General features: G+C 45.2%; 1 protein-coding gene across 5 annotated transcripts in view; it reads right to left on the bottom strand.

The window, feature by feature from the left end:
• The window catches only part of pclob (piccolo presynaptic cytomatrix protein b), a 101,024-nt gene that overhangs the window by 66,787 nt on the left and 10,241 nt on the right, over positions 1-23,996 (bottom strand). For all 5 annotated transcript variants that reach the window (XM_029696513.1, XM_029696515.1, XM_029696516.1 and 2 more), the window contains exons 3-6: positions 22,274-23,641; positions 15,694-16,611; positions 12,405-14,090; positions 10,798-11,931 (exon numbers count right to left, since the gene is read on the bottom strand). In XM_029696513.1, coding sequence (XP_029552373.1) covers positions 10,798-11,931; positions 12,405-14,090; positions 15,694-16,611; positions 22,274-23,641 — 5,106 coding nt within the window. The remainder of the gene's footprint in view (positions 1-10,797; positions 11,932-12,404; positions 14,091-15,693; positions 16,612-22,273; positions 23,642-23,996) is intronic.

The following is a 23,996-nucleotide window of genomic DNA, read 5'->3' as shown; positions in this document are numbered from 1 at the left end:
TGAACTATCTGTTGCGATCGGGAGTGTGGGCCATCAGTTGTTGTTGGAGTTATTATCGCGGAGCGCGGCTTGGAGCGCACGCTTCAAACATTTTGTGTAATGTGAATGGTCAATGATAGGCCAATTATGTAATTGGTATGGTTAATATGTAATGAAATTCCGTGTACACATGAAGACACTTGAAAGGGTGAAATAAGAAAGTAATTGTTTGTTGAACTGATCGGCTCTGATATCCAACTAATGCCACAGGTCCTGGACTAAGACTTTGGCCCGGGTTGTGTATGGCAGAATATACCCAAGGGGATTGTATTGACTGGCCAGGGTCCGATAGATGGTGCGCTGAGTGGGGGTTTCGGTACTCAGGGCGGAGCGGTGCTTGTACCCCAGGGTATCCGGTATGCAGCTCCATCTCAATCCTAGAGTGGCCTCTTGTGGGTGAGCGCCAGACTGCGATAGCCATAGTTCACTGTTACTAGACCTGGCTTGTGGCGGGAGGTGCTGGATAACCTCCGCTCTGTTACTCGCCCACTGTCGGACCTCAAATCCCCCTTTGGACAGGAGATTCCGTACTTTGTCAAGGAGTGCTTTCGCTTCAGTCGTGGATGGGACGCTCTGTAAGCAGTTATCCACATAGAAGGCATTTTCCACTGAATCCCATACTTCTGGGTCACTGTCTGGGTGCTCCCGTGCGTGTCTCTGCAGAGCGTATATGGCACAGCAAGGACTGCAGGTGGTGCCAAATGGGAGTACTTGCCATTCGTAGATTGTGGGCTCTGCGTCTCGTTCCATATCTCGCCATATGAACCGGAGCAGTGTAGTGTCGGAAGGCAGCAGACGAATCTGATGAAACATGGCTTTGATGTCTCCACTGATGGCTGTAGAGTGCTGCCGGAACCGGAGAAGTACACCGAGCAAGGAAGGACCTAAAATTGGTCCGGGGAGTAGACAGTCATTCAGGCTTTGACCAGCAGCTTGGAATGAACAGTTGAAGACAAGTCTGTACTTCCCACCGTGTTGCTGGATAACATGATGAGGGAGATACCAGGATTCGCCGAGTGCGTTTCCCTCTTCTTGAGTTGTCACTTTGGTGACATAGCCTGCCTTTACAAGGTTATGAATCTCTCGGTTATGAACTTCAGCAAGCTCAGGATTCTTCACCAGGCGTCGCTCCGTTCCACGCAATAGTGGGAGTACAGCCCGCGTCGTGGTTGCCAGAGGAGGATGGTTGGGCACCCGTAGCAGTGGGGTTGCGTACCTCCGAACGCCATCCATTTCAGTGGTGGTGGTGCGCTTCTCCAGGAGGTCTAATGCATAGGAGTCTTGTTTAGAGCGAGTGACCTCCTGTAGCTTCCGGTTGGAGAAGGTGTCCATCTTCCATAGCATCTCAACATTCCGAAGGAGGTCAGTAGCTGGACAGGGGGATGGAGCTGGATTGCTTCTGGTGAAGAGGACTTGCTGTGACTGTACAGCTTGGGTGGAGAGAAGTAAATGGGCTGGACCTTGCACAGCCCAACCCAAGGATGTATGGACAGCAACGGGCCCGCCTTCTGGTCCAGCTCGTATAGGCTCAGTCGGGGTGACAAGATGTGGGTGGTCTGACCCAATCAGGATAAGTGGAGCTACTCTGGCCAGGCTAGGAAGAGGCAATCCTCGGAGATGAGGATATTGTTTCTGTAGAACACTTACCGGGCAGGAGTGCTCTGCAAGATTCAGGCCATCCGCCGTGAAGGCATTGGTGATAGTATAGGTCACGTCCCTGTTTCCTGAAGGAGAAATGCTGAAGGTCACAGCAGAGCCTTTCATTTGGATAACATCATGTCGCACCGTTCTGAGATTAAGGGTCTCGGGGATCCCCTCCAGGTTAAGCTGTCGGGTGGCCGCCGGGAGAATGATTGTTCGTTCAGACCCATCATCTAGAACGGCGAATGTATCAATGCTTCTCCCTCCACTCCACAGAGTGACCTTGACCACCTTCAACATGACCCTTGGAGACCGGTTCTGCTGGTCGAGGTAGAGCTCCTTTACAGCTCCTACCATGAGCATACTCTGCTCTTTCTGTGCTTGGGGAATTACATCATGCAACACTGTGAGATGGATTTCCGTACAGCGTTTGCAGGGTTTCCTCAATGTGCAGGTCTCCGCCTTATGGCTACGGGCACACTTGTAGCATCGCTCGCCTGAAGTGATCCAAGCCTTCAATTGAGGTTGAGTGAGCTTTTTTACCCTGGGGCATGAGCCAAGGAAGTGCCCCTTACTATTGCAATATGGGCAGTAAGGCTGAAATTTGATGTTCTTGCTCTTGAGAGGGGTCTTCTTACTGGGTTCCTCCCCAGCTTCACTATTTAAATACATAGTAGTGGGAGTTGGCCTTTTCTGTCCCTCCTGGTGTTCAAACTCCTTCCTTCCCCTGTAGACTATGGCTGAGATTGTGGCCTGGTGAGCGATGCTCTTCGCCCTCGCTTTCACCTGCAACCATGCGGCTAGGTCTCTGAGAGCATAGGTGCTTCTCAAGCCCTCTTTCAGGATGCCTTTGTTCAAACAATGTTCAACGAAACTGTCTCTGAGGGACGCTGGAAGCTTGCTAAGAAGCCTGTCCACGTGGGAGCCACATTTCAGCTTGTTCCCGTCTTCTCCTTCAACGGATTGGAGCATCGAGGTCAGGGATTGGACAGCCAGGGAGAACTCTTGGAAGGCAGCATGGTCGCCCATTTTAATTGGAGACATGTTCAGGATGTTGTTTAATTCATTCTGGACTAGCTGGCGTGGCTCACCATATCTCGCTTTCAGGGCCTGGAGAGAGGCAGTGTATGGTATTGCGGAGTGCATAAAGGATTGGGCCAGCTTATATGCACTGGGAAACCGCAAGTGATCCATTAGTACTTGGTACTTGTAGCGTTCTGACAGATGACTGTGAATACCCAGTAGGCTCTCCAATGCCATTTCCAAAAGGACAAATTCACTCTCCTTTCCGCTCTCAAAGTATGGCAGTTTGTGGCCTGCTGGAGGTAATTTTGCAGGGCTCTGGCAGTGCTCCTCCTGCTCCTCCTTGCACAAAGGCAGAGGTAGCGGTCCTGCTGCTGGGTCGTTGCCCTCCTACGGCCTCCTCCACGTCTCCTGATGTACTGGCCTGTCTCCTGGTAGCGCCTCCATGCTCTGGACACTACGCTGACAGACACAGAAAACCTTCTTGCCACAGCTCACATTGATGTGCCATCCTGGATGAGCTGCACTACCTGAGCCACTTGTGTGGGTTGTAGACTCCGTCTCATGCTACTACTAGAGTGAAAGCACTGCCAGCATTCAAAAGTGACCAAAACATCAGCCAGGAAGCATAGGAACTGAGAAGTGGTCTGTGGTCACCACCTGCAGAACCACTCTTTTATTGGGGGTGTCTTGCTAATTGCCTATAATTTCCACCTGTTGTCTATTCCATTTGCACAACAGCATGTGACATTTATTGTCAATCAGTGTTGCTTCCTAAGTGGACAGTTTGATTTCACAGAAGTGTGATTGACTTGGAGTTACATTGTGTTGTTTAAGTGTTCCCTTTATTTTTTTGAGCTGTATATTATAGATTACTTGTATGTATCTGTAAGATGAGGGAAAGTTGTAATGCTTAGCAACTACTAATTCACCAACACCTCGGCAGTACATCATGTCAACACATACAAGTAATGGGAGTCTAGAAGGATCAAGATATATGTGTTTGCCAGAGTCGAAGACACAATGTTTCGAGTGGTGAACCTTGTAATGATATGGCTGTTACTAGGTTTCCACTCCAGTAGAGACTCCTGACTCCTGGGTCTACCATCATCCCATCCTTTAATTAAATAAGTTTGAGCAGGAGCTCTGTGCTGAGAGCAGGGGGAGTAGGGGAGCAGGGAGTAGGGGAGCAGGGGGAGCAGGGGGAGCAGGGGAAGGAGTAGGGGAGCAGGGAGCAGGAGGAGCAGGGGGAACAGGGGGAGTAGGGGAGCAGGGAGTAGGGGAGCAGGGGGAGCAGGTGGAGTAGGGGAGCAGGGAGTAGGGGAGCAGAGGGAGCAGGAGGTAGGGGAGCATGGGGAGCAGGTGGAGCAGGGGAGCAGGGAGTAGGGGAGCAGGGAGTAGGGGAGCAGGGAGTAGGGGAGCAGGGGGAGTAGGGGGAGTAGGCGGAGTAGGGGAGCAGGAGGTAGGGGAGCACGGAGAGCAGGTGGAGTAAGGGGGAGCAGGGGGAGTAGGGGGAGCAGGCGGAGTAGGGGAGCAGGAGGTAGGGGAGCACGGGGAGCAGGTGGAGTAAGGGGGAGCAGGGGGAGTAGGGGAGCAGGGGGAGCAGGGAGTAGTGGGAGTAGGGGGAGCAGGGGGAGTAGGGGGAGCAGGGGGAGCAGGTGGAGTAGGGGGAGTAGGGGGAGCAGGGGGAGTAGGGGAGCAGGGAGTAGGGGAGCAGGTGGAGCAGGGGGAGCAGGGGGAGTAGGGGAGCTGTGCAGTCGTCAATTGTGATTAGTCTCAGAGCTGGATTTAACAAGGCCTTCACAGTGACAGCTGTCAGGAAGCTGCTATGTTGACCCACAGGGACCCTATACCAGCTAGACCTATAACACCACCCCCGTGTATCTGCTGAGCTCTACACTAAATCACACACTCTGTTTAATGCATTGGACCATCAATCAACCAGCTGAAACAATGACATTTTGCCCCCTCTGCATATTTTACAGTGTGTGACAATCTTTACAGCATCAGTGGCTTGAGCGACAAGAGGCATTCATCCTATTCAGCTACAACATAGGCATCGATATCAAATAACACAGGTGTGCAACTCTGCAAAGAATGCTCTTTATAACAAACGTGAAACCAGAGAGCCTCTAGGTCCAACACTGCTGCTGTAAGCAAGCATGAACTATTTTCGTAAACATGTCCACATGTCAACATAAACACAACAACACCAATAGCTTGGCTGCATTACTCTATTCACAAGCACACAGTGCGCCAGCCAAGGCCCCTAGCAGCTGGCGTACAGAAATACTGGAGATTTACATCTGATATCATCCCATCCGAGAGGTGAATTGAATAAAAGTTCAGTGGGTTGTGTTAGTAGCCGTATATTTCAGGCCATCAGAGAAACCCTATTCTTATAGAAGCTCGTGCTGGTAGGTTCCTTATTGATTTCCTGGCACCTGCCTTTGGCAACGGCTGTAGCTGGCTAATATAGTGTTCTTTTAGCAGCCCCCGAAGTGCTCACACTTCTCATCAATCTGGCCCTCTGATAATAGAGCTTGTTGACCCACTAATCTGCAATAAGCAGATTTTCCTTTGAAGACAGGCAGAGAGAAGGGAAAGATTGAGGGAGGGGAGAGAGGGAGAGAAGGGAAGAGGATATGGAGAGAGAGGAGTAAATAGAAAGAAAGAATGAATGAAAGAAAGAGGGGACAGGTCTCTAGGGGGAGATTATATTCCCTCTCCTTCAACTGACAGCCAAGACCCCCATCAAAATAGCAATCAGCACTACTTTCCCATTTTGAAGGGATATTTTAGTTTAAAGGATGCACATCACAGCTAGGAACTGCTCCTATGCACAACACACCGATCAACTGCCCTAAAATAATAGAGATATTACTCTGAGTCAATTGAGCTGGAAAGTAGGCTACAGCAGTGAAATTCTACATAGCCCTAATTGTATCAGGGTTAGTATCATTTAAGGAAGACCAGGTCCAAGACAGCTCAAGGTCGCACATTTAAATCAGATTGGCTCTGCAGACTATCCTTTCAAACATACAGCCTTAGAAGTAAAAAAAGAAAAATGTGACTTGAGGTTTCAGACAAACACACTGAAAAATAAAGTGCTATGGTTATAAACCCTACATGAAAGAGCTTGGCTAGAACCTTGTGAAACACACAGTCTGTGAAGAAGAGTTAAAAGGATGCACCAAGGGGTTTCTCCTTATCACCGCAGCAACAGCCTGGGCCAGGGCCTACAGTGGAACACATCTCAACATTTAGAAATTCCTAGCTGAAGGTACAGCAAATGTACCACAGATTAAGCTACTGACCTTGGTTAAAACCTGTTGGGGCTAGTGGGCAGTATTTGCACGGCCGGATAAAAAACGTACCCGATTTAATCTTGTTACTACTCCTGCCCAGAAACTAGAATATGCATAGTAGATTTGGATAGAAAACACTCTAAAGTTTCTAAAACTGTTTGAATGGTGTCTGTGAGTATAACAGAACTCATATGGCAGGCCAAAACCTGAGAAGATTCCATACAGGAAGTGCCCTGTCTGACAATTTGTTGTCCTTCTTTTGCATCTCTATCGAAAATACAGCATCTGTGCTGTAACGTGACACTTTCTAAGGCTCCCAATGGCTCTCTAAAGCCGCCCGAAAGTGGAATGGGGTGTCTGCTGTCTCTGGGCAAAGTACAACAGCTCTGTTTGTGAGTGGTCAGCCTGGGGACAGTGACACTGAGATGCGCGTTCATGAGAATTCTCAATTTTTTTCTTTCAGCCTTTGAATGAATACAACGTTGCCCGGTTGGAATATTATCGCTATTTTACGAGAAAAATAGCATAAAAATTGATTTTAAACAGCGTTTCACATGCTTCTAAGTACGGTAATGGAATATTTCAAAAAAATGTTGTCACGAAATGCGCTCACGCGTCCCCCTTCGGATAGTGACCTGAACGCACAAACAAAACGGAGCTATTTGAATATAACTATGGATTATTTGGAACCAAAACAGCATTTGTTGTTGAAGTAGAAGTCCTGGGAGTGCATTCTGACGAAAAACAGCAAAGGTAATCCAATTTTTCGAATAGTAATTCTGAGTTTAGGTTGTCCCAAACTTGGTGGGTGTCAAAATAGCTAGCCGTGATGGCCGGGATATGTACTCAGAATATTGCAAAATGTGCTTTCGCCGAAAAGCTATTTTAAAATCTGACACCGCGATTGCATAAAGGAGTTCTGTTTCTATAATTCTTAAAATAATTGTTATGTATTTTGTGAACGTTTATCATGAGTAATTTAGTAAATTCACCGGAAGTTTGCGGTGGGTATGCTAGTTCTGAACATCACATGCTAATGTAAAAAGCTGTTTTTTGATATATATATGAACTTGATTGAACAAAACATGCATGTATTGTATAACATAATGTCCTAGGAGTGTCATCTGATGAAGATCATCAAAGGTTAGTGCTGCATTTAGCTGTGGTTTTGGTTTTTGTGACATATATGCTTGTTTTGAAAATGGCTGTGTGATTATTTTTGGCAGGGTACTCTACTGACATAATCTAATGTTTTGCTTTCGCTGTAAAGCCTTTTTGAAATCGGACAATGTGGTTAGATTAACGAGAGTCTTGTCTTTAAAATGGTGTCAAATAGTCATATGTTTGAGAAATTGAAGTTATAGCATTTTTGAGGTATTTGTATTTCGCGCCACGCGATTCCACTGGCTGTTGACTAGGGTGGGAGGCAAGCGTCCCACCTAGCCCAGGGAAGTTAATAACCTTGGAGCATTTCACTGTGAGTCTACACCTGTTCTGAAGCATGTGACAAATAACATTTCATTTGATGTGGAGGTGGGTGTGATGATTGCTGCCTACAGCTAGGCCTAAAGATTATGAGGTAGACGTGGACCACGACTTGCAGCTTTTTTTGTTGTTTACATCTTTCGGGAGTCCTTTTTATTTGAGAAAATAACAAGTAATAACACTGTCCTTTTATACAGCGGCTATTGGTGGTGCCAGCACATCTGTACTATCAGACTGCCAACCAGCAATAATGCTTCTCTCACTATTACCCTGTATGGAACATTATAACCAAGCAGCCAGTATAGTGGTCCAATTGCAAACAGCTGTAAACAGACCCAGGGAGGGAACACGGGTGTCCTAGATAAAAGAAAACATACACTCAGCCTTTTTGATAAGATCAGCTGGAGTAGAAAGAGAGTGGGGAAATGAACAGACTTGCTATTGGCGTTTGCCCATCTAGTTCTAACGCTCCTCCCTCTCTCCTGTCCTCTAACCAAACCACTGCTTTTTATTCTTCTGTAGAGACTAAAAAGGCTTTGGCAGCATGTCTGGCTATCTGAAAAAAAAGGTTCAAGAAAAGCACAATGCAGTATGACAGTGTGGAGGTCAGCTGCCCCTGCAGTTACACATTCCCAGCCATCGTCCTTCAGTGTTACACAGGCGTGTAATGAGTGGTGTACATACAGTAGTAGCCAGTGTCCCTGTATTCCACAACCCACACCTCAGGCTGCATTGTCTGCTCTCCATGAAAGACACGAGGAGGAGAGTCAATTATGTAAGAGCCTCATAAAATGGAGCATTATTCTGCCATAATGTTGTATGAGCTCGGCTGAGCCTTGTTGAAAACCTGTCTCTGTGAGAAGCACCACAGCATAACAGCTCAGACACGGCAGAGAGGTCTACTCTCATAGCCCTGTTAGTGAGATTCAACATCCAGGGGCATATGAAGGAACAGGCTTTTCAACTAGCACACAAATTAAAATGCTGAATGTGGCAAATGCAGTATGTCACCTTAAACAAATACTGATAATCATATATTACCTAGAATGCAACCAATGCAAAAAAATCTATTCAGCGGGCTACATAAATCTTTGAGTTTCCATTCAACGCTAGCTGCTTTCAGGTTTAATCTGGTGGTATTTTGGTCCTGCCTGTGGACGCTAGTGCAAAATAACCCACCATCTTATTACAAAGGCATTAGCATCAAAAGATGACCTTTAGAAAAGGTCTCCAGTTGTGTGACTAAGAGATGTTATTACATTGGAACCCTGGTGTATCGGCTAGCTAGCCCACTGTATGAACACTGACATCAGAGTGGTGCCATTTGCGTCCCATGTGGAGAGGTTACGCTATTGAAATGATAATATGAGGAACCAATAATAATACTGCATATTGATATGATATGGCTATAATTTGAGGAACCAATAATAATACTGCATATTGATATGATATGGCTATAATTTGAGGAACCAACAACAACAATAATAATTATAATAATAATGCATCTCATTAACCTTTAGGACGTACTCTTGGATGAGTGCTATCGCATGCTCACACACCTGCGAGTGAACAACCAATGGGAAAGACTGTAATGCTAGCTGTAAGGGAAGTACTCTTCATTGCCAGCCTGGAAATAGGGTGTTCCTTAATTAACACTAGCCTACTTTAGTTAACCCAGAGGTGACTGAGAGGCGAGAGCAGCACCCAACATGCCAGCGCGCGTCAATGTGTTGGTGACAGAAATTCAACACACACGTGCACCACTATTAGCAGCAAACAAACGTGTGGAGTATAATTGAAAGGAAACTGTTGAAGTGCAGGGAGCCAGTGATCTGTGATAGGAGCAGATGGCCGCAGGAGAAACATGCTGCTGCTGTACTGATGCTGTGTTGTGTTGGAATTAATCCAGCTCACCTCTGCCTATTAGCATATCACAGGGCCCTGCCATCTCTCACGGGGGCTGGAGTCCCCAGCCAGCGGCAGCAGCAGATCCCATCTCGCTAATGCTGTTGCACAACTCTTAATCACTTTAATACAGTTTCAGTGATGCCGGACTGCCGAGGCTGAGGCATCGCCTCGCATGAGCCGTTATGTAATGTCACATCCACTGAGACCTAACCATGAGAGGGATGTCCCAGGAAGAGGCAGGCAGCCATCGCCCACACAGAGTGCATTAGACTATGGTTTTAATACTGTTTGAGGCCCCTCAAAAGATTACATAGAGCCATTGTACTTAGACCTCAGTGCTAATGCATTGTCTGGGCAGCTCGCCAGGCAATCCTTTTACACACATTTCCAATGCAGGGATCAGTTTCTCAACTGTAAAGGTCTCATACTTTGAAATCCATCTCACTCTCAAAACATGGTGGAGAAAATGCTATATTTTGTCAAATATAAACTGCTCTGCCCCAAGGAAGAATGAACTCGTCAGCACATTTCACTCTATTGCCAGTGGTTTTTTAAACAAAAGTCTGTTTGGCTGGAATGGGTGCCAATCACTTAGCATTTCAAGGTTCTTGAAAGTTGCACCACTAGTCCCTGCTGGCCACTAATGTTTTTATTGGCCCTTTACCCACTAAGCCTTTAGAAAGTCTTGTGTGAAACGCAACAGCACTGAAAACCAGGTTGTGATGATGGGGGTTAACTGCATATAGCAGAGAGGATCCACGTTGCCAGCCCTAGCCCTGTCAGCCTCCATCCCTCAATCCGCCCCCAGCAGCTGGGTGAACTGCTGTGAGTTGTCTGAGCAGGAAGCCAAGACCTGTTATTATTAGTCATCAGCAGGTAAAATCACCACAAGTACCCTGTAATGACTTACACTGTTACTGAGTCACTGTATCAGAAAACATTTGATTGAGTAGACTACAGCCTCCAAAATCACATATCACAGCACAAGCAAAGGGAGATATATCAAACACTGGTGCTTTACTACTGACACATGTTCATTCAATGTAAGACAATAAGAAGAACTCTGTAGCAAATGTAAATCCAAAATTGGTCTGCATGGTCTGGACCTGGATTTGAGCTACAAGCAATGCAAAACCTGGCTCCTCTAGAAGCAACATAACTAGTCTAAGGCTGGATAATAAAACAGTTTAGTGAGTATATCAACGTCTGCCATGTGCCTATGGGGTTAGCATTTTCTGAATAGTGCACAATAAATTACACCTGCTCAACGTGGCATTGGGGATTACAGAGACCTTGAAACATCCATAGCAACTCTGAGAGGTATGTTTAAGTTATGAGAGGTATGTTTAAATACACATAATCAAATGTAATTATCATATTTTCACAGTCTTACCTTTGTTTCATGTGGCATGGGATTGAATCCACAGAGGTTGCAGACAGTGTTCTTGCATTCGGTACAGGTGTTGTAGTTGGGAGGGTCCTTGGAACCCATGTTGAGTTCCACCTTGCATAGTGGACAGGTGGACTGGCCTGCTTTGGGAGATGGTTGGGAGGATTCTGCTCCCTTTGGAGGCTCTGATGGGGGTTTGTCTACTTTGGCCTGTACTGATGGGGGGACCTTGGCCTGCTGGGGTTGCTCTGCTTTCTTCTCCTCTGCTTTCTGAGTAGCAGGTGGTTTGGTCTCCTTTGCAGGGGACATCTTGGGAGAGGCCTGGGCTGCTGCAGACACCATGGGGGAAGCTGGTGGTGTGGTGTGGGTCTCATCCTGAACAGCTGAGGTGATCAAAGTGGATGCAGAGCTGAAGATGGAGGAGCCAAAGCCAAACACCTTCCCAGACACTGACTCTTCAGGCTTTGACTGAGCAGGCTGAGATTTAGCACCGCCAAAGCCAAAGAAGCCCACTGACTGCTTTGGGGGCTTGGCCTGTGGTTGTGATACAGCTTTAGCAGGAGAGGTCCCACCTTTTGGAAGCTGTTGTTGAGGCTTTCCAGGCTCCTGCTTTAGGGGATCAGTTTTAGGGTCTATCTTTGGAACTTGCTGGGGCTGTAGTTGTGGTGGGGGCTTTGCATCAGGCTGTTGCAGTGAAGGAATTTGCTTTTCTGGCTGCTGTGCAGGTGTAGCAGCACCACTGGGTATGGGAATCACTGGAATTGTTTGGTCCACTGGTTTCTGAACAATTATAGGTTCCTGTTTGTCCTTTGCAGCCACAGCAGGTGGAGCATGTTTGTTTTGTGGGGATCCTGGTGCTGGGTTCTCCTCCTTTTTGACTACAGCTGTTGATGGGGTTCCAGCCAGTATTAGTGTCTCCTGAGGTACAGTGGGTGGAGGAATCTCTTTTTGGGCAGCCGCAGGTACTGGAATCTCCTCCTTTTGGGGTTTAGCTGGTGCTGGGGTCAGCTTTTGAGATGCAGCAGGTGTGGAAACTTTGCTTGGCAAGGGTTGGGATTTAATCATCGGCGGTCCTGGGGGTGCCATTCCTCCAAGAGCTCTCTGCATCTGGCAGTTCAGACACAGCCATTCCTTTACCTGAAATAAAATAACAGTGTTGAACATTTTTTTTAACAAAACAATCTTGTAGAATTGTATTGTAGTCTGAGGACTTACAGATGCTCTTATCTTAGCTGCTATTTAAATGCTTCATACTAGAAGTTACAAACATGTAGTAAAACTTCTGCAATAATGCTCTAAATCTGAAGATGCTAAATCAAATGAATAATTTATATCAGACTGTATTAATACAATTCTTCCAGATTACAATTTGCTTCCAGGAAGATCATGAACAAATATTAGACCATTTGGAGAAAAGCCAATAGTTATAACAAGAGCTCCGTCATAGCTTCTTGTTATCCTATCTTACAACTCCGATGAAAGAGACGACTGGCAACTATAGACACTGTCAATGCATAGTTAGTATTCTTAAATAACTGTTGTAAAATAAAGCACAACATTTATATGTTAGAGTAGCCAAATTACTTTGATGAAACAGACTGTTTAATTACCTCTGTTTCATGTGGCATGGGGTTGAATCCACAGAGGTTGCAGACAGTGTTCTTGCATTCGGTGCAGGTGTTGTAGTTGGGAGGGTCCTTGGAGCCCATGTTGAGTTCCACCTTGCAGAGTGGACAGGTGGACTGGCCTGCATTGAGAGCTGGTTGGGAGGATTCTGCTCCCTTTGGAGGCTTTGAAGGGGGATTGTCAACTTTGGCCTGTATTGATTGGGGGACCTTGGCCTGCTGGGGTTGCTCTGCTTTCTTCTCCTCTGCTTTCTGAGAAGCAGGTAGTTTGGTCTCCTTTGCAGGGGGCATCTTGGGAGAGGCAGGTGCAAACATCTTGGGTGAAGCTGGCGGTGTGGTGCGGGTTTCGTCATGAACAGCTGAGGTGATCAAAGTGGATGCAGAGCTAAAGATGGAGGAGCCAAAGCCAAACATCTTCCCAGACACTGACTCTTCAGGCTTTGAGGAGGTAGACTGAGATTTGGGACCACCAAAGCCAAATAAGCCTCCTGACTCCTGCTTGGTGGGTTGCTGTGTGGATGGGATGGCACTACTCTGGCTGGGCTGCTGTGGTGGTGTCTGAGGTTCTGATGTTCTCCGGTTCTCTAGTGCCTTCTGAGCAGGTGTTGGACTGGCTGGTTTCCCAAGCTCCTGCTTTGGGGGAGTGCTTTTGGGGTCTGGCTTTGGAGCTTCCTGGGGCTGTACTTGTGCCAGAGGCTGTTCCTGTGCAGGCGTTTGCTTTTCTGGCTGCTGTAAGGGTTGAACAGCCTCGTTCTGCTTGTTTGTAGGTGTGGCTGGTGGCTCCATCGACTTTTGAACAATTGCAGGTTTCTGGTTGTCAATCGAGATCTCAGTAGATGAAGCCTCTTTTTTCAGTGCGGAGCCAACTGTTGTATTCTCTTTTGTTTTGAGTGAATCTGGAACAGGTGCCTCATTGCTTTGAACTGCAGCTGGATGTTGGACCTCTTTAGTCTCTACTGCTGTCGAAAGTGGTGCTTCCTTCTTCAGAGGTAAACCTGATTGTACAGCATAGTTATCTTGGGTTGAACCTGGTGTTGGGGCCACCTTTCTGTTTTGTGACCCTGGTAGTATAGGTTCCTTATTCTTTTGAGGTGAGGCTGGGGCTGGTGCCTCCTTAGTGAGAGGTGAACCAGTGACCTCCTTGGTGAGAGCTGAGGCAGGAGTTGGTGCCTCCTTGGTGAGAGCTGAGGGAGGAGTTGGTGACTGCTTGATGAGAGCGGAGGCATAGGTTGGTTCCTCCTTGATAAGGGCTGAGGCAGAAACTTCCTTCTTGACAGGCAAAGCTGTGGTTGGGACCTTATCTGTTACAGACACACCTGGTGGTGTAGGATATTTTTTATTTTGTGGTGAATCTGGTGTTGCAGTGTCCTGCTTTAAAGCTGTAACTGGTGTCTCCCCCATTTTGGATGAGGCTGGTAATGGAGTCTCCTTTTGTGGTGCAGCAAGTGTGGTTGTCTCCTCTTTTAGGAGTGTGGAGGCGGCCTTCTTCTGATCTACAGCAGGTATGGCAGTCTCCATTTCCTTTTGAGATGCCGGAGTCTCCTGTTGAGGTGCAACAGGTGTAGAAACTTTGTTGAGTAAGGGTTGGGGTTTCATCATGAGGGGTCCTGGGGTTTCCATTCCCCCAAGAGCTCTCTGCATCTGGCAGTTCAGACACAGCCATTCCTTCACCTGAAAAAATGTAAAGTCACATTTAATTTAACCTCTACGGGCTAGGGGGCAGTATTGAGAATTTTGGAAAAAAATATGTGCGCATTTTTAACTGCCTCCTACACCAACTCAGAAGCTAGAATATGCATATTATTGTTTAGGTTTGGATAGAAAACACTCTGAATTTTCTAAAACAGTTTGAATGGTGTCTGTAAGTATAACAAAACTCATATTGCAGGCAAAAACCTGTGAAAAATAGATTAAAAAAAATGAGAATTTTGTGACTGTACTATTTAGTGTCATTGTTTTAAAGATACCACAGTGAGAAAGGATTCAGTTCGCAACTCCTACTTCTTCCACTAGATGTCAACGATCTTTAGAAAGTTGTTGGAAGCATCTGTCATGAATACAGACCGAATTAGAAAGCTTACAAGTTGACACGTCATCACTTCATTTTTTGCGCCTGCGCATGAATCTGAGAAGAGTGTCTTTGTCACAATCGTTTATTCTAGACACTTGATAGGTTGTGTGAAAATATTACTGATGTTTACTGATGTTTCACGTTAAAAATGGACCAAAAGATGAATGCTAAACAACGTTTGACATGTTTAAACAAAGGTAAATAGATTATTTACTAGGTTTTCTTTAGCTTTTCGACGTGACTTTACACTGCCCACCTCATTTTGTGGGAGCCTACTGAACGCTAACTATTTGGACATAAATTATGAACTTTGTCAAAAGAAACCACATTTGTTCTGGACCTGGGATCTCTGGCAGCGCCTTCTGATGGAGATAATCAAAGGTAAGGGGATATTTAGAATGTTATTATCGATATTAGATGATGCTAATGCTAACGGTATAGCTTAGCTTAGCTTAGCATATAGCTTATTGTTGTTAGCATAGTACCCAGTTTATGCAAAATGTGATTTCCCAGTAAAGTTATTTTGAGATCTGGCCATTCGGTAGCAATTACGAGATGATAATATATTATTCTTTGAATGACAATATTATAATTTACCAATGTTTTCGAATAGTAATTCCGTGATTTGTAATGCTGGATTCACTGGGAGCATTCGAGCCGAAAAAATTTCTGAATTTCACCGCGACTGTAAATGCTGTTTTTGGATATAAATATGAACTTGATGGAACTAAAAATGCATGTATTGTATAACATAATGTCCTATGAGTGTCATCTGATGCAGATTGTCAAAGGTAAGTGCATAATTCTAGCTAGTTTTCTGTCTGTTGATGCCCTTCTTTGAATTGGCTAAACATTACACGCAGCTATTGTCAATGTACTCTCCTCACATAACCTAACTTTATGCATTCTCCGTAATGCCTCTGAAAATCGGACAGCGTGGTTAGATTTAGGAGATATATCTTTCAAATGGAGGAAAATAGTTGATTATTAGATTTTTTGAAATGATTACTCTTGCAGTTTTGAATTCCCCGCCATGGTCACATGACAATGAATCCCAATACCGGGATTAGATCCTGCCCCCTGGCCTTTAAGAGTAAACTATGATAATCAAACTGAAAATAACAGACTGTGTTCAATGGATTTTTAGAAAAATATTTAAACAAACAAGAACATAAAATACCACGTGCATGCAATTTCATTTACCTCTGTAACATGTGGCATTGGGTTAAATCCACAGAGGTTGCAGACAGTGTTCTTGCATTCAGTACAGGTGTTGTAGTTGGGAGGGTCCTTGGAGTCAATGTTGAGGTCCACCTTGCAGAGTGGACAGGTGGACTGCCCTGCTTTGGGTGCTGGTTGGGAGGATGCTACTCCCTTTGGAGGCTCTGATGGGGGTTGGTCCACTTTAGCCTGTACTGATGGGCGGGCCTTGGCCTGCTGGGGTTGCTCTGCTTTTGTTTCCTCTGCTCTCTCAGTAGTAGGTGGTTTGGTCTCCTTTGCAAGGGGCAACTTGTGAGAGGCCGGTGCAGACACCTTGGGGGAAGCTGGCGGTGTGAAATGGGGCTCGTCCTGAACAGCTGAGGTGATCAAAGTGGATGCAGAGCTGAAGATGGAGGATCCAAAGCCAAACATCTTCCCAGACACTGACTCTTCAGGCTTTGAGGGCGTAGACTGAGATTTGGGACCACCAAAGCCAAAGAAGCCTCCTGACTCCTGCTTGGGGTGTTGCTGTGTGTCCAGGATGGCACTACTCTGCCTACGCCCATGCTTGCTGGGCTGCTGTGGTTGTTTCTGAGGTTCTGAAGCTCTCCGGTTCCCTTGTGATGCCATCTGAGCTGGGCTTGCTGGCATTTGAGTGTCTGCTGCTTTAGTAGCTTCAGCTTTTGATACTTCAGCTGCAGGGGGAACTGGTTTCCTTTGAGGGGAGCTTGGGATTGGACTGTTTGTCTTCACAGATGCAGCAGGTGTTGCAATGTCCTGTTGGGCTGCAATAGGTTTGACAGTGACTGTTTGATGTGCAAAAACTTTGTTGGGATACAGTTTCATCATGGGGGGTTCTGGGGGTTCAATTCCTCCAAGAGCTCTCTGCATCTGGCAGTTCAGACACAGCCACTCCTTCATCTGAAAAAGCAGTGTTGTGTTAGATACATACTGCTGTTGGATTCTGGGTTAAACTTGGGACATTGTTATCCTAGAGACTGATTTTTACATCAGAAGTTAATGGTTATCTGTAGGAGCCAGATGGCTTTGGAATGTGCTGGGTGGACAGGAGGAAGGCACAGGATTGCTATAGGGGATACGGATGGACATCTGTGGATTGGGAAAATGAGGGGTTGAGGTCAGGTCAGATCCCCTTAAAGGAGAAATTATGGTTTATTATCCCATTACTTCCCCTTCCTGTCGAACCATAATTGATGTAAGGATTAGAGAGAAGGAGGAGTGCCTAAATTGGAGTATACAGTGGCTTGCGAAAGTACTCACCCCCCTTGGCATTTTTCCTATTTTGTTGCCTTGTTTTGTTGGAATTACAATGTATGTTTTGGGGGTTTGTATCATTTGATTTTTAACAACATTCCTACCACTTTGAAGATGAAAAATATTTTATCTTGTGAAACAAACAAGAAATAAGACAACAAAACAGAAAACTTGAGCGTGCACAACTATTCATCCCCCCCAAAGTCAATACTTTGTAGAGCTACCATTTGCAGCAATTACAGCAGTAAGTCTCTTGGGGTATGTCTCTATAAGCTTGGCATATCTAGCCACTGGGATTTTTGCCCATTCTTCAAGGCAAAACTGCTCCAGCTCCTTCAAGTTGGATGGGTTTCGCTGGTGTAAATCAATCTTTAAGTCATACCACAGATTCTCAATTGGATTGAGGTCAGGGCTATGACTAGGCCATTCCAAGATATTTAAATGTTTCCCCTTAACCACTTAAACCACTCAAGTGTTGCTTTAGCAGTATCCTTAGGGTCATTGTGCTGTTGGAAGGTAAACCTCCATCCCAGTCTCAAATCTCTGGAAGACTGAAACGGGTTTCCCTCAAGAATTTTCCTGTATTTCGCGCCATCCATCATTCCTTCAATTCTGACCAGTTTCCCAGTCCCTGTCGATGAAAAACATCCCCCCTGCATGATGCTGCCAACACCAGACTTCACTGTGGGGATGATGTTCTCGGGGTGATGCAAAATGTTGGGTTTGCACCAGACATAGCGTTTTTCTTGATGGCCCAAAAGCTCAATTTTAGTCTCATCTGACCAGAGTACCTTCTTCCATATGTTTGGGGAGTCTCCCACATGCCTTTTGGCGAACACCAAACATGTTTGCTTATTTTTATCTTTAAGCAATGGCTTTTTCTCTGTCCACTCTTCCGTAATGCCCAGCTCTGTGGAATGTACGGCTTAAAGTGGTCCTATGGACACATACTTCAATCTTCGCTGTGGAGCTTTGCAGCTCCTTCAGGGTTATCTTTGGTTTCTTTGTTGCCTCTCTGATTAATGCCCTCCTTGCCTGGTCTGTGAGTTTTGGTGGGCGGCCCTCTCTTGGAAGGTTTGTTGTGGTGCCATATTCTGTCCATTTTTTAATAATGGATTTAATGGTGCTCTGTTGGATGTTCAACGTTTCATATATTTTTTATAACACAACCCTGATCTGTACTTCTCCACAACTTTGTCCCTGACCTGTTTGGAGAGCTCATTGGTCTTCATGGTGCCGCTTGCTTGGTGGTGCCCCTTGCTTAGTGGTGTTGCAGACTCTGGGGCCTTTCAGAACAGGTGTATATAAACTGAGATCATGTGACACTTAGATTGCACACAGGTGGACTTTATTTAACTAATTATGTGACTTCTGAAGGTAATTGGTTGCACCAGATCTTATTTAGGGGCTTCATTGCGAAGGGGGTGAATACATATGCACGCACCACTTTTCAATTTTTTTTAAAGTCATTTTTAAAATTTTACTTCACCAATTTGGACTATTTTGTATATGTCCATTACATGAAATCCAGATAAAAATCAATTTCAATTAAAGGTTGTAATGCAACAAAATAGGACAAACGCCAAGGGGGATGAATACTTTTGCAAGGCACTGTATATACTTGTGGTGGTGGAAACATGCTTTGTCTAATGCAGCTGTATTGATCCTTTGGGCAGAATAAACTTGGTTAAGCTTTCATAGTGTCCATAGAGTTTTTTACTTTGAGAATTAGAACGTAACACTGTATACTAGTGATGGGGGAATAAACCGATACAGTTACATATCACAACATTATTTTTGGACACTATTATATTGATATTTCATTCCAAGTATTTATTTGTAAAAAAATATATAAACATTGCCTTCGGAAAGTGTTCAGACCCATTGACTTTTTCCACATTTTGTAACGTTAGTCTAATTCTAAAATGGATCAAATAAAATAAAATCCTCATTAATCTTCACACAATACCCTAGAATGTCAAAGTGAAAACAGGTTTTTAAAATGTTTGCAAATTAAAGAAAAAACAAAACAGATACCTTATTTAGATACAGTTAAAGTCGGAAGTTTACATACACCTTAGCCAAATCCATTTAAACTCAGTTTTTCACAATTCCTGACATTTAATCCAAGTAAAAATTCCCTGTCTTAGGTCAGTTACCACTTTATTTTAAGAATATGAAATGTCAGAATAATAGTAGAGAGAATTATTTATTTCAACTTTTATTTATTTAATCAAATGCCCAGTCGGTCAGAAGTTTACATACACTCAATTAGTATTTGGTACCATTGCCTTTAAATTGTTTAACTTGGGTCAAACGTTTCGGGTAGCCTTCCACAAGCTTCCTACAATACGTTGGGTGAATTTTGGCCCATTCCTCCTGACAGAGCTGGTGTAACTGAGTCAGGTTTGTAGGCCTCCTTGCTTTCACATGCTTTTTCAGTTCTGCCCACACATTTTCTATAGGATTGAGGTCAGGGCTTTGTGATGGCCTTTGTTGTCCTTAAGCCATTTTGCCACAACTTTGGAAGTATGCTTGGGGTCATTGTCCATTTGGAAGACCCATTTGCAACCAAGCTTAACTTCCTCACTGATGTCTTGAGATGTTGCTTCAATATATCCATATAATTTTCCTTCTTCATGAAGCCATCTATTTTGTGAAGTGCACCAGTCCCTCCTGCAGTAAAGCACCCCCACAACATGATGCTGCCATCCCCATGCTTCAAGGTTGGGTTGGTGTTCGTTGGCTTGCAAGCCTCCCCCTTTTTCCTACGAACATAACAATGGTCATTATGGCCAAACAGTTCTATTTTTGTTTCATCAGACCAGAGGACATTTCTCCAAAAAGTACAATATTTGTCCCCATGTGCAGCTGCAAACCGTAGTCTGGATTTTTTATGGCGGTTTTGGCGCAGTGGCTTCTTCCTTGCTGAGCGGCCTTTCAGGTTATGTTGATATAGGACTCGTTTTACTGTGGATATAGATGCCTTTGTATCTGTTTCCTCCAGCGTCTTCACAAGGTATTTTGCTGTTGTTCTGGGATTTATTTGCACTTTTTCACCAAAGTATGTTCATCTCTAGGAGACAGAACACGTCTCCTTCCTGAGCGATATGATGGCTGCGTGGTCCCATGGTGTTTATACTTGCGTACTATTGTTTGTACAGATGAACGTGGTACCTTCAGGCGTTTGGAAATTGCTCCCAAGGATGAACCAGACTTGTGGAGGTCTACAATTTTTTTCTGAGGTCTTGGCTGATTTCTTTTGATTTTCATATGATGTCAAGCAAAGAGGCACTGAGTTTGAAGGTAGGCCTTGAAATACATCCACAGGTAAAACTCCAATTGACTCAAATGATGTCAATTAGCCTATCAGAAGCTTCTAAAGCCATGACATAATTTTCTGGAATTTTCCAAGCTGTTTAAAAGCACAGTCAACTTAGTGTATATTAACTTCTGAACCACTGGAATTGTGATACTGTGAATTATAAGTGAAATAATCTGTTTGTAAACAATTCCTGGAACAATTACTTGTGTCATGCACAAAGTAGATGTCCTAACCGACTTGCCAAAACTATAGTTTGTTAACAAAAAATTTGTGGAGTGGTTGAAATACGAGTTTTAATGACTCCAAACAAATTTTATGTAAACTTCCGACTTCAACTGTAAGTATTCAGACCCTTTGCTATGACTCGAAATTGACCTCATGTGCATCCTGTTTCCATTGATAATCCTTGAGCTGTTTCTACAATTTGATTGGACATGATTTGAAAAGGCACAAACCTGTCTATATAAGGTCCCACAGTTGACAGTGCATGTCAGAGCAAAAACCAAGCCATGAGGTCGAAGGATTTGCATGTAGAGCTCAGAGACAGGATCGTGTAGAGGAATAGATCTGCGGAAGGGTACCAAAACAATTCTGCAGCATTGAAGGTCCACAAGAACACAGTGGCCTCCATCATTCTTAAATTTAAGATGTTTGAAAACACCAAGACTCTTCCTAGAGCTGGCCGCCCGACCAAACTGAGCAATCAGGATACAAGGGCATTGGTCAGGGAGGTGACCAAGAACCTGATGGTCACTCTGACAGAGCTCTTGAGTTCCTCTGTGGAGATGGGAGAACCTTCCAGAAGGACAACCACATCTGACAGCCCGCTTGGAGTTTGCCAAAAGGCACCTAAAGACTCTCAGACTATGAGAAACAAGATTCTCTGGTCTGATGAAACCAAGATTGAATTATTGGGCCTGAATGAAAAGCGTCACGTCTGGAGGAAACCTGGCACTATCCCTACAGTGAAGATGTTTTTCAGTGGCAGGGACTGGGAGACTAGTCAGGATCGAGACAAAGATGAACGGAGCAAAGTACAGAGAGATCCTTGATGAAAACCTGCTCCAGAGCACTCAGGACCTCAGACTGCGGCGAAGGTTCACCTTCCAACAGGACAACGACCCTAAGCACACAGCCAAGAAAATGCAGGAGTGGCTTCGGGACAAGTATCTGAATGTCCTTGAGTTGCCCAGCCAGACCCCGGACATGAACCTGATCTAACATCTCTTGAGAGACCTGAAAATAGCTATGCAGCAATGCTCCCCATCCAACCTGACAGAGCTTGAAAGGATCTTCAGAGAAGAATGTGAGAAACTCCCCAAATACAGGTGTGCCAAGCAAGTCATAGACAAGAAGACTCAATGCTGTAATTGCTGCCAAAACCTGTTTTTGCCTTGTCATTATGAGATATTGTGTGTAGATTGATGAAGAAAATAAACATTTTAATCAATTTTAGAATAAGGCTGTAACGTAACAAAATTTGGAAAAAGTCAAGGGGTCTGAATACTTTCCAAAGGCACTGTATATTTAAGCAATAAGGCACGAGGGGGTGTGGTATATTGGCCATATACCACAAACCCCGGAGGTGCCTTATTGCTATTATAAATTGGTTAGCAATGCAATTAGACCAGTAAAAATAAATGTTTTGTCATACCAGTGGTATACGGTATGATATACCACAGCTGTCAGCCAATCAGCATTCAGTGCTTGAACCACTCAGTTTATAATGCTGAATATTTCCATCTGAATATTCAGTCTGCATACAACATCGTTGCTCTAAGTATCTTGCTTGAATATTATACAGTAGTTAAGTTGAATAGAAATGTTACAATTTGTGTAACTAAAGCACTCAATACAAGTACCTTAAATGTCCCTATTATTGAAACGTTCAACTGAATAAAACATTGGTAGGCAAAGGCAATTTGACAGAGTAGCCATAATTGTATTATGTTTAAATGAATTCCCAGAACAGTAATTTCTTACCTCAGTAACGCTTGGCATGGGGTTAAATCCACAGAGGTTGCAGACAGTGTTCTTGCATTCGGTGCAGGTGTTGTAGTTGGGAGGGTCCTTGGAGCCCTTGTTGAGTTCCACCTTGCATAGTGGACAGGTGGACTGGCCTGCTTTGGGAGATGGTTGGGAGGATGCTACTCCCTTTGGAGTCTCTGATGGGGGTGTGTCCACGTTGGCCTGTACAGATGGGGGGACCTTGGCCTGTTGGGGTTGCTCTGCTTTCTTCTCCTCTGCTTTCTGAGCAGCAGATGGTTTGGTCTCCTTTGCAGGGTGCATCTTGGGAGAGGCAGGTGCAGACAACTTGGGGGAAGCTGGCAGAGTGGTATGGGGTTTGTCCTGAACAGCTGAGGTGATCAAAGTGGATGCAGAGCTGAAGATGGAGGATCCAAAGCCAAACATCTTCCCAGACACTTCCTCTTCAGGCTTTGAGGGGGTAGACTGAGATTTGGGACCACCAAAGCCAAAGAAGCCTCCTGACTCCTGCTTGGGGTGTTGCTGTGTGGACGGAATGGCACTACTCTGCCTACGCCCAGGGCTGGGCTGCTGTGGTGGTTTCTGAACTTCTGATGTTCTCCGGTTTTCCTGTGGTGTCTTCTGAGCAGGTCCTGGAGAGGTCCCAACTTTAGGAGGCTGTTGTTGAGTCTTCACAGGCTCTGCTTTCAGTGCACTTGCTGGGGTCTGCTGAGGCTGGACTTGTGGAGTCTTCTGCTGTGGGGGCTGCTGCTGTGGTTGTACAGCACTCCCCTGCTTAGCCCCTGATGGGTCTCCTGGTTTTAGAGGACTTGCATGTTTCTGGTCCTGCTTTGCAGTCATTGTGGGGGAGTCTGGCTTTCTCTGGGGGGAGGCTGGCATTGGGGTGTCCTTCTTTGGGGCTGTGGCTGGTGTTTGAGCCTCTTTTTTGGGCGACAATGGTGTTGGTACACCTTTTTGGGCACCAGTTTGTTTGGGAGTCTCCTGCTTTTGAAGCGCAACGGGTGCAGACACCATGGGGGAAGCTGGTGGTGTGGTGTGGGGCTCATCCTGAACAGCTGAGGTGATCAAAGTGGATGCAGAGCTGAAGATGGAGGAACCAAAGCCAAACATCTTCCCAGACACTGACTCTTCAGGTTTTGAGGGGACAGGCTGAGAGGCTGGAGTCACTGGCTCCTTTTTGGGTGAGGCTGGTGCAGTGGCCACTTTTTGGGGACCAGATGCTGTTGGTGTGTCTCTCTTTTGAGGAGCAGCAGGAGCAGAGACTTTGTTGGGGGAAGGCTTGGGTTTCATCATGGTAGGTCCTTGAGGTTCCATTCCTCCAAGTGCTCTGTGCATCTGGCAGTTCAGACACAGCCACACATTCACCTGAAAATGTTTTCCATTGTGAGAGGAATACAGAATTGAATCAATTTCATATACAGCTCTACATCTGCATGATGGAAAACAGCACAAGCAAATGTTTCTTCCGCGATATCATCAGACATTTCTCCTTATTCTCTGAGACATAAATCATCCAGCACTCTGTGATACATCATTGTTGCAGTTTTGAGCTTCAACATGACTTGCAGTATTAGGTGTATTGCATATGCAAAGCACTGAACTTCCACTTCTATTCCCTATAGTACAATGCTACTGTTGCTAGAATTAATATGAGTCAAGAACAAGTCAGGAAATGAAATAGCCATAACCACTACAATTGAGACTTTGATTTGTCTCTCTT

This window comes from Salmo trutta, chromosome 17, assembly GCF_901001165.1.
Source record: "Salmo trutta chromosome 17, fSalTru1.1, whole genome shotgun sequence".
Lineage (NCBI taxonomy): Eukaryota > Metazoa > Chordata > Actinopteri > Salmoniformes > Salmonidae > Salmo > Salmo trutta.
Note: the sequence above shows the minus strand (reverse complement) of the source record. Positions and strands in the feature narration are given on the sequence as shown.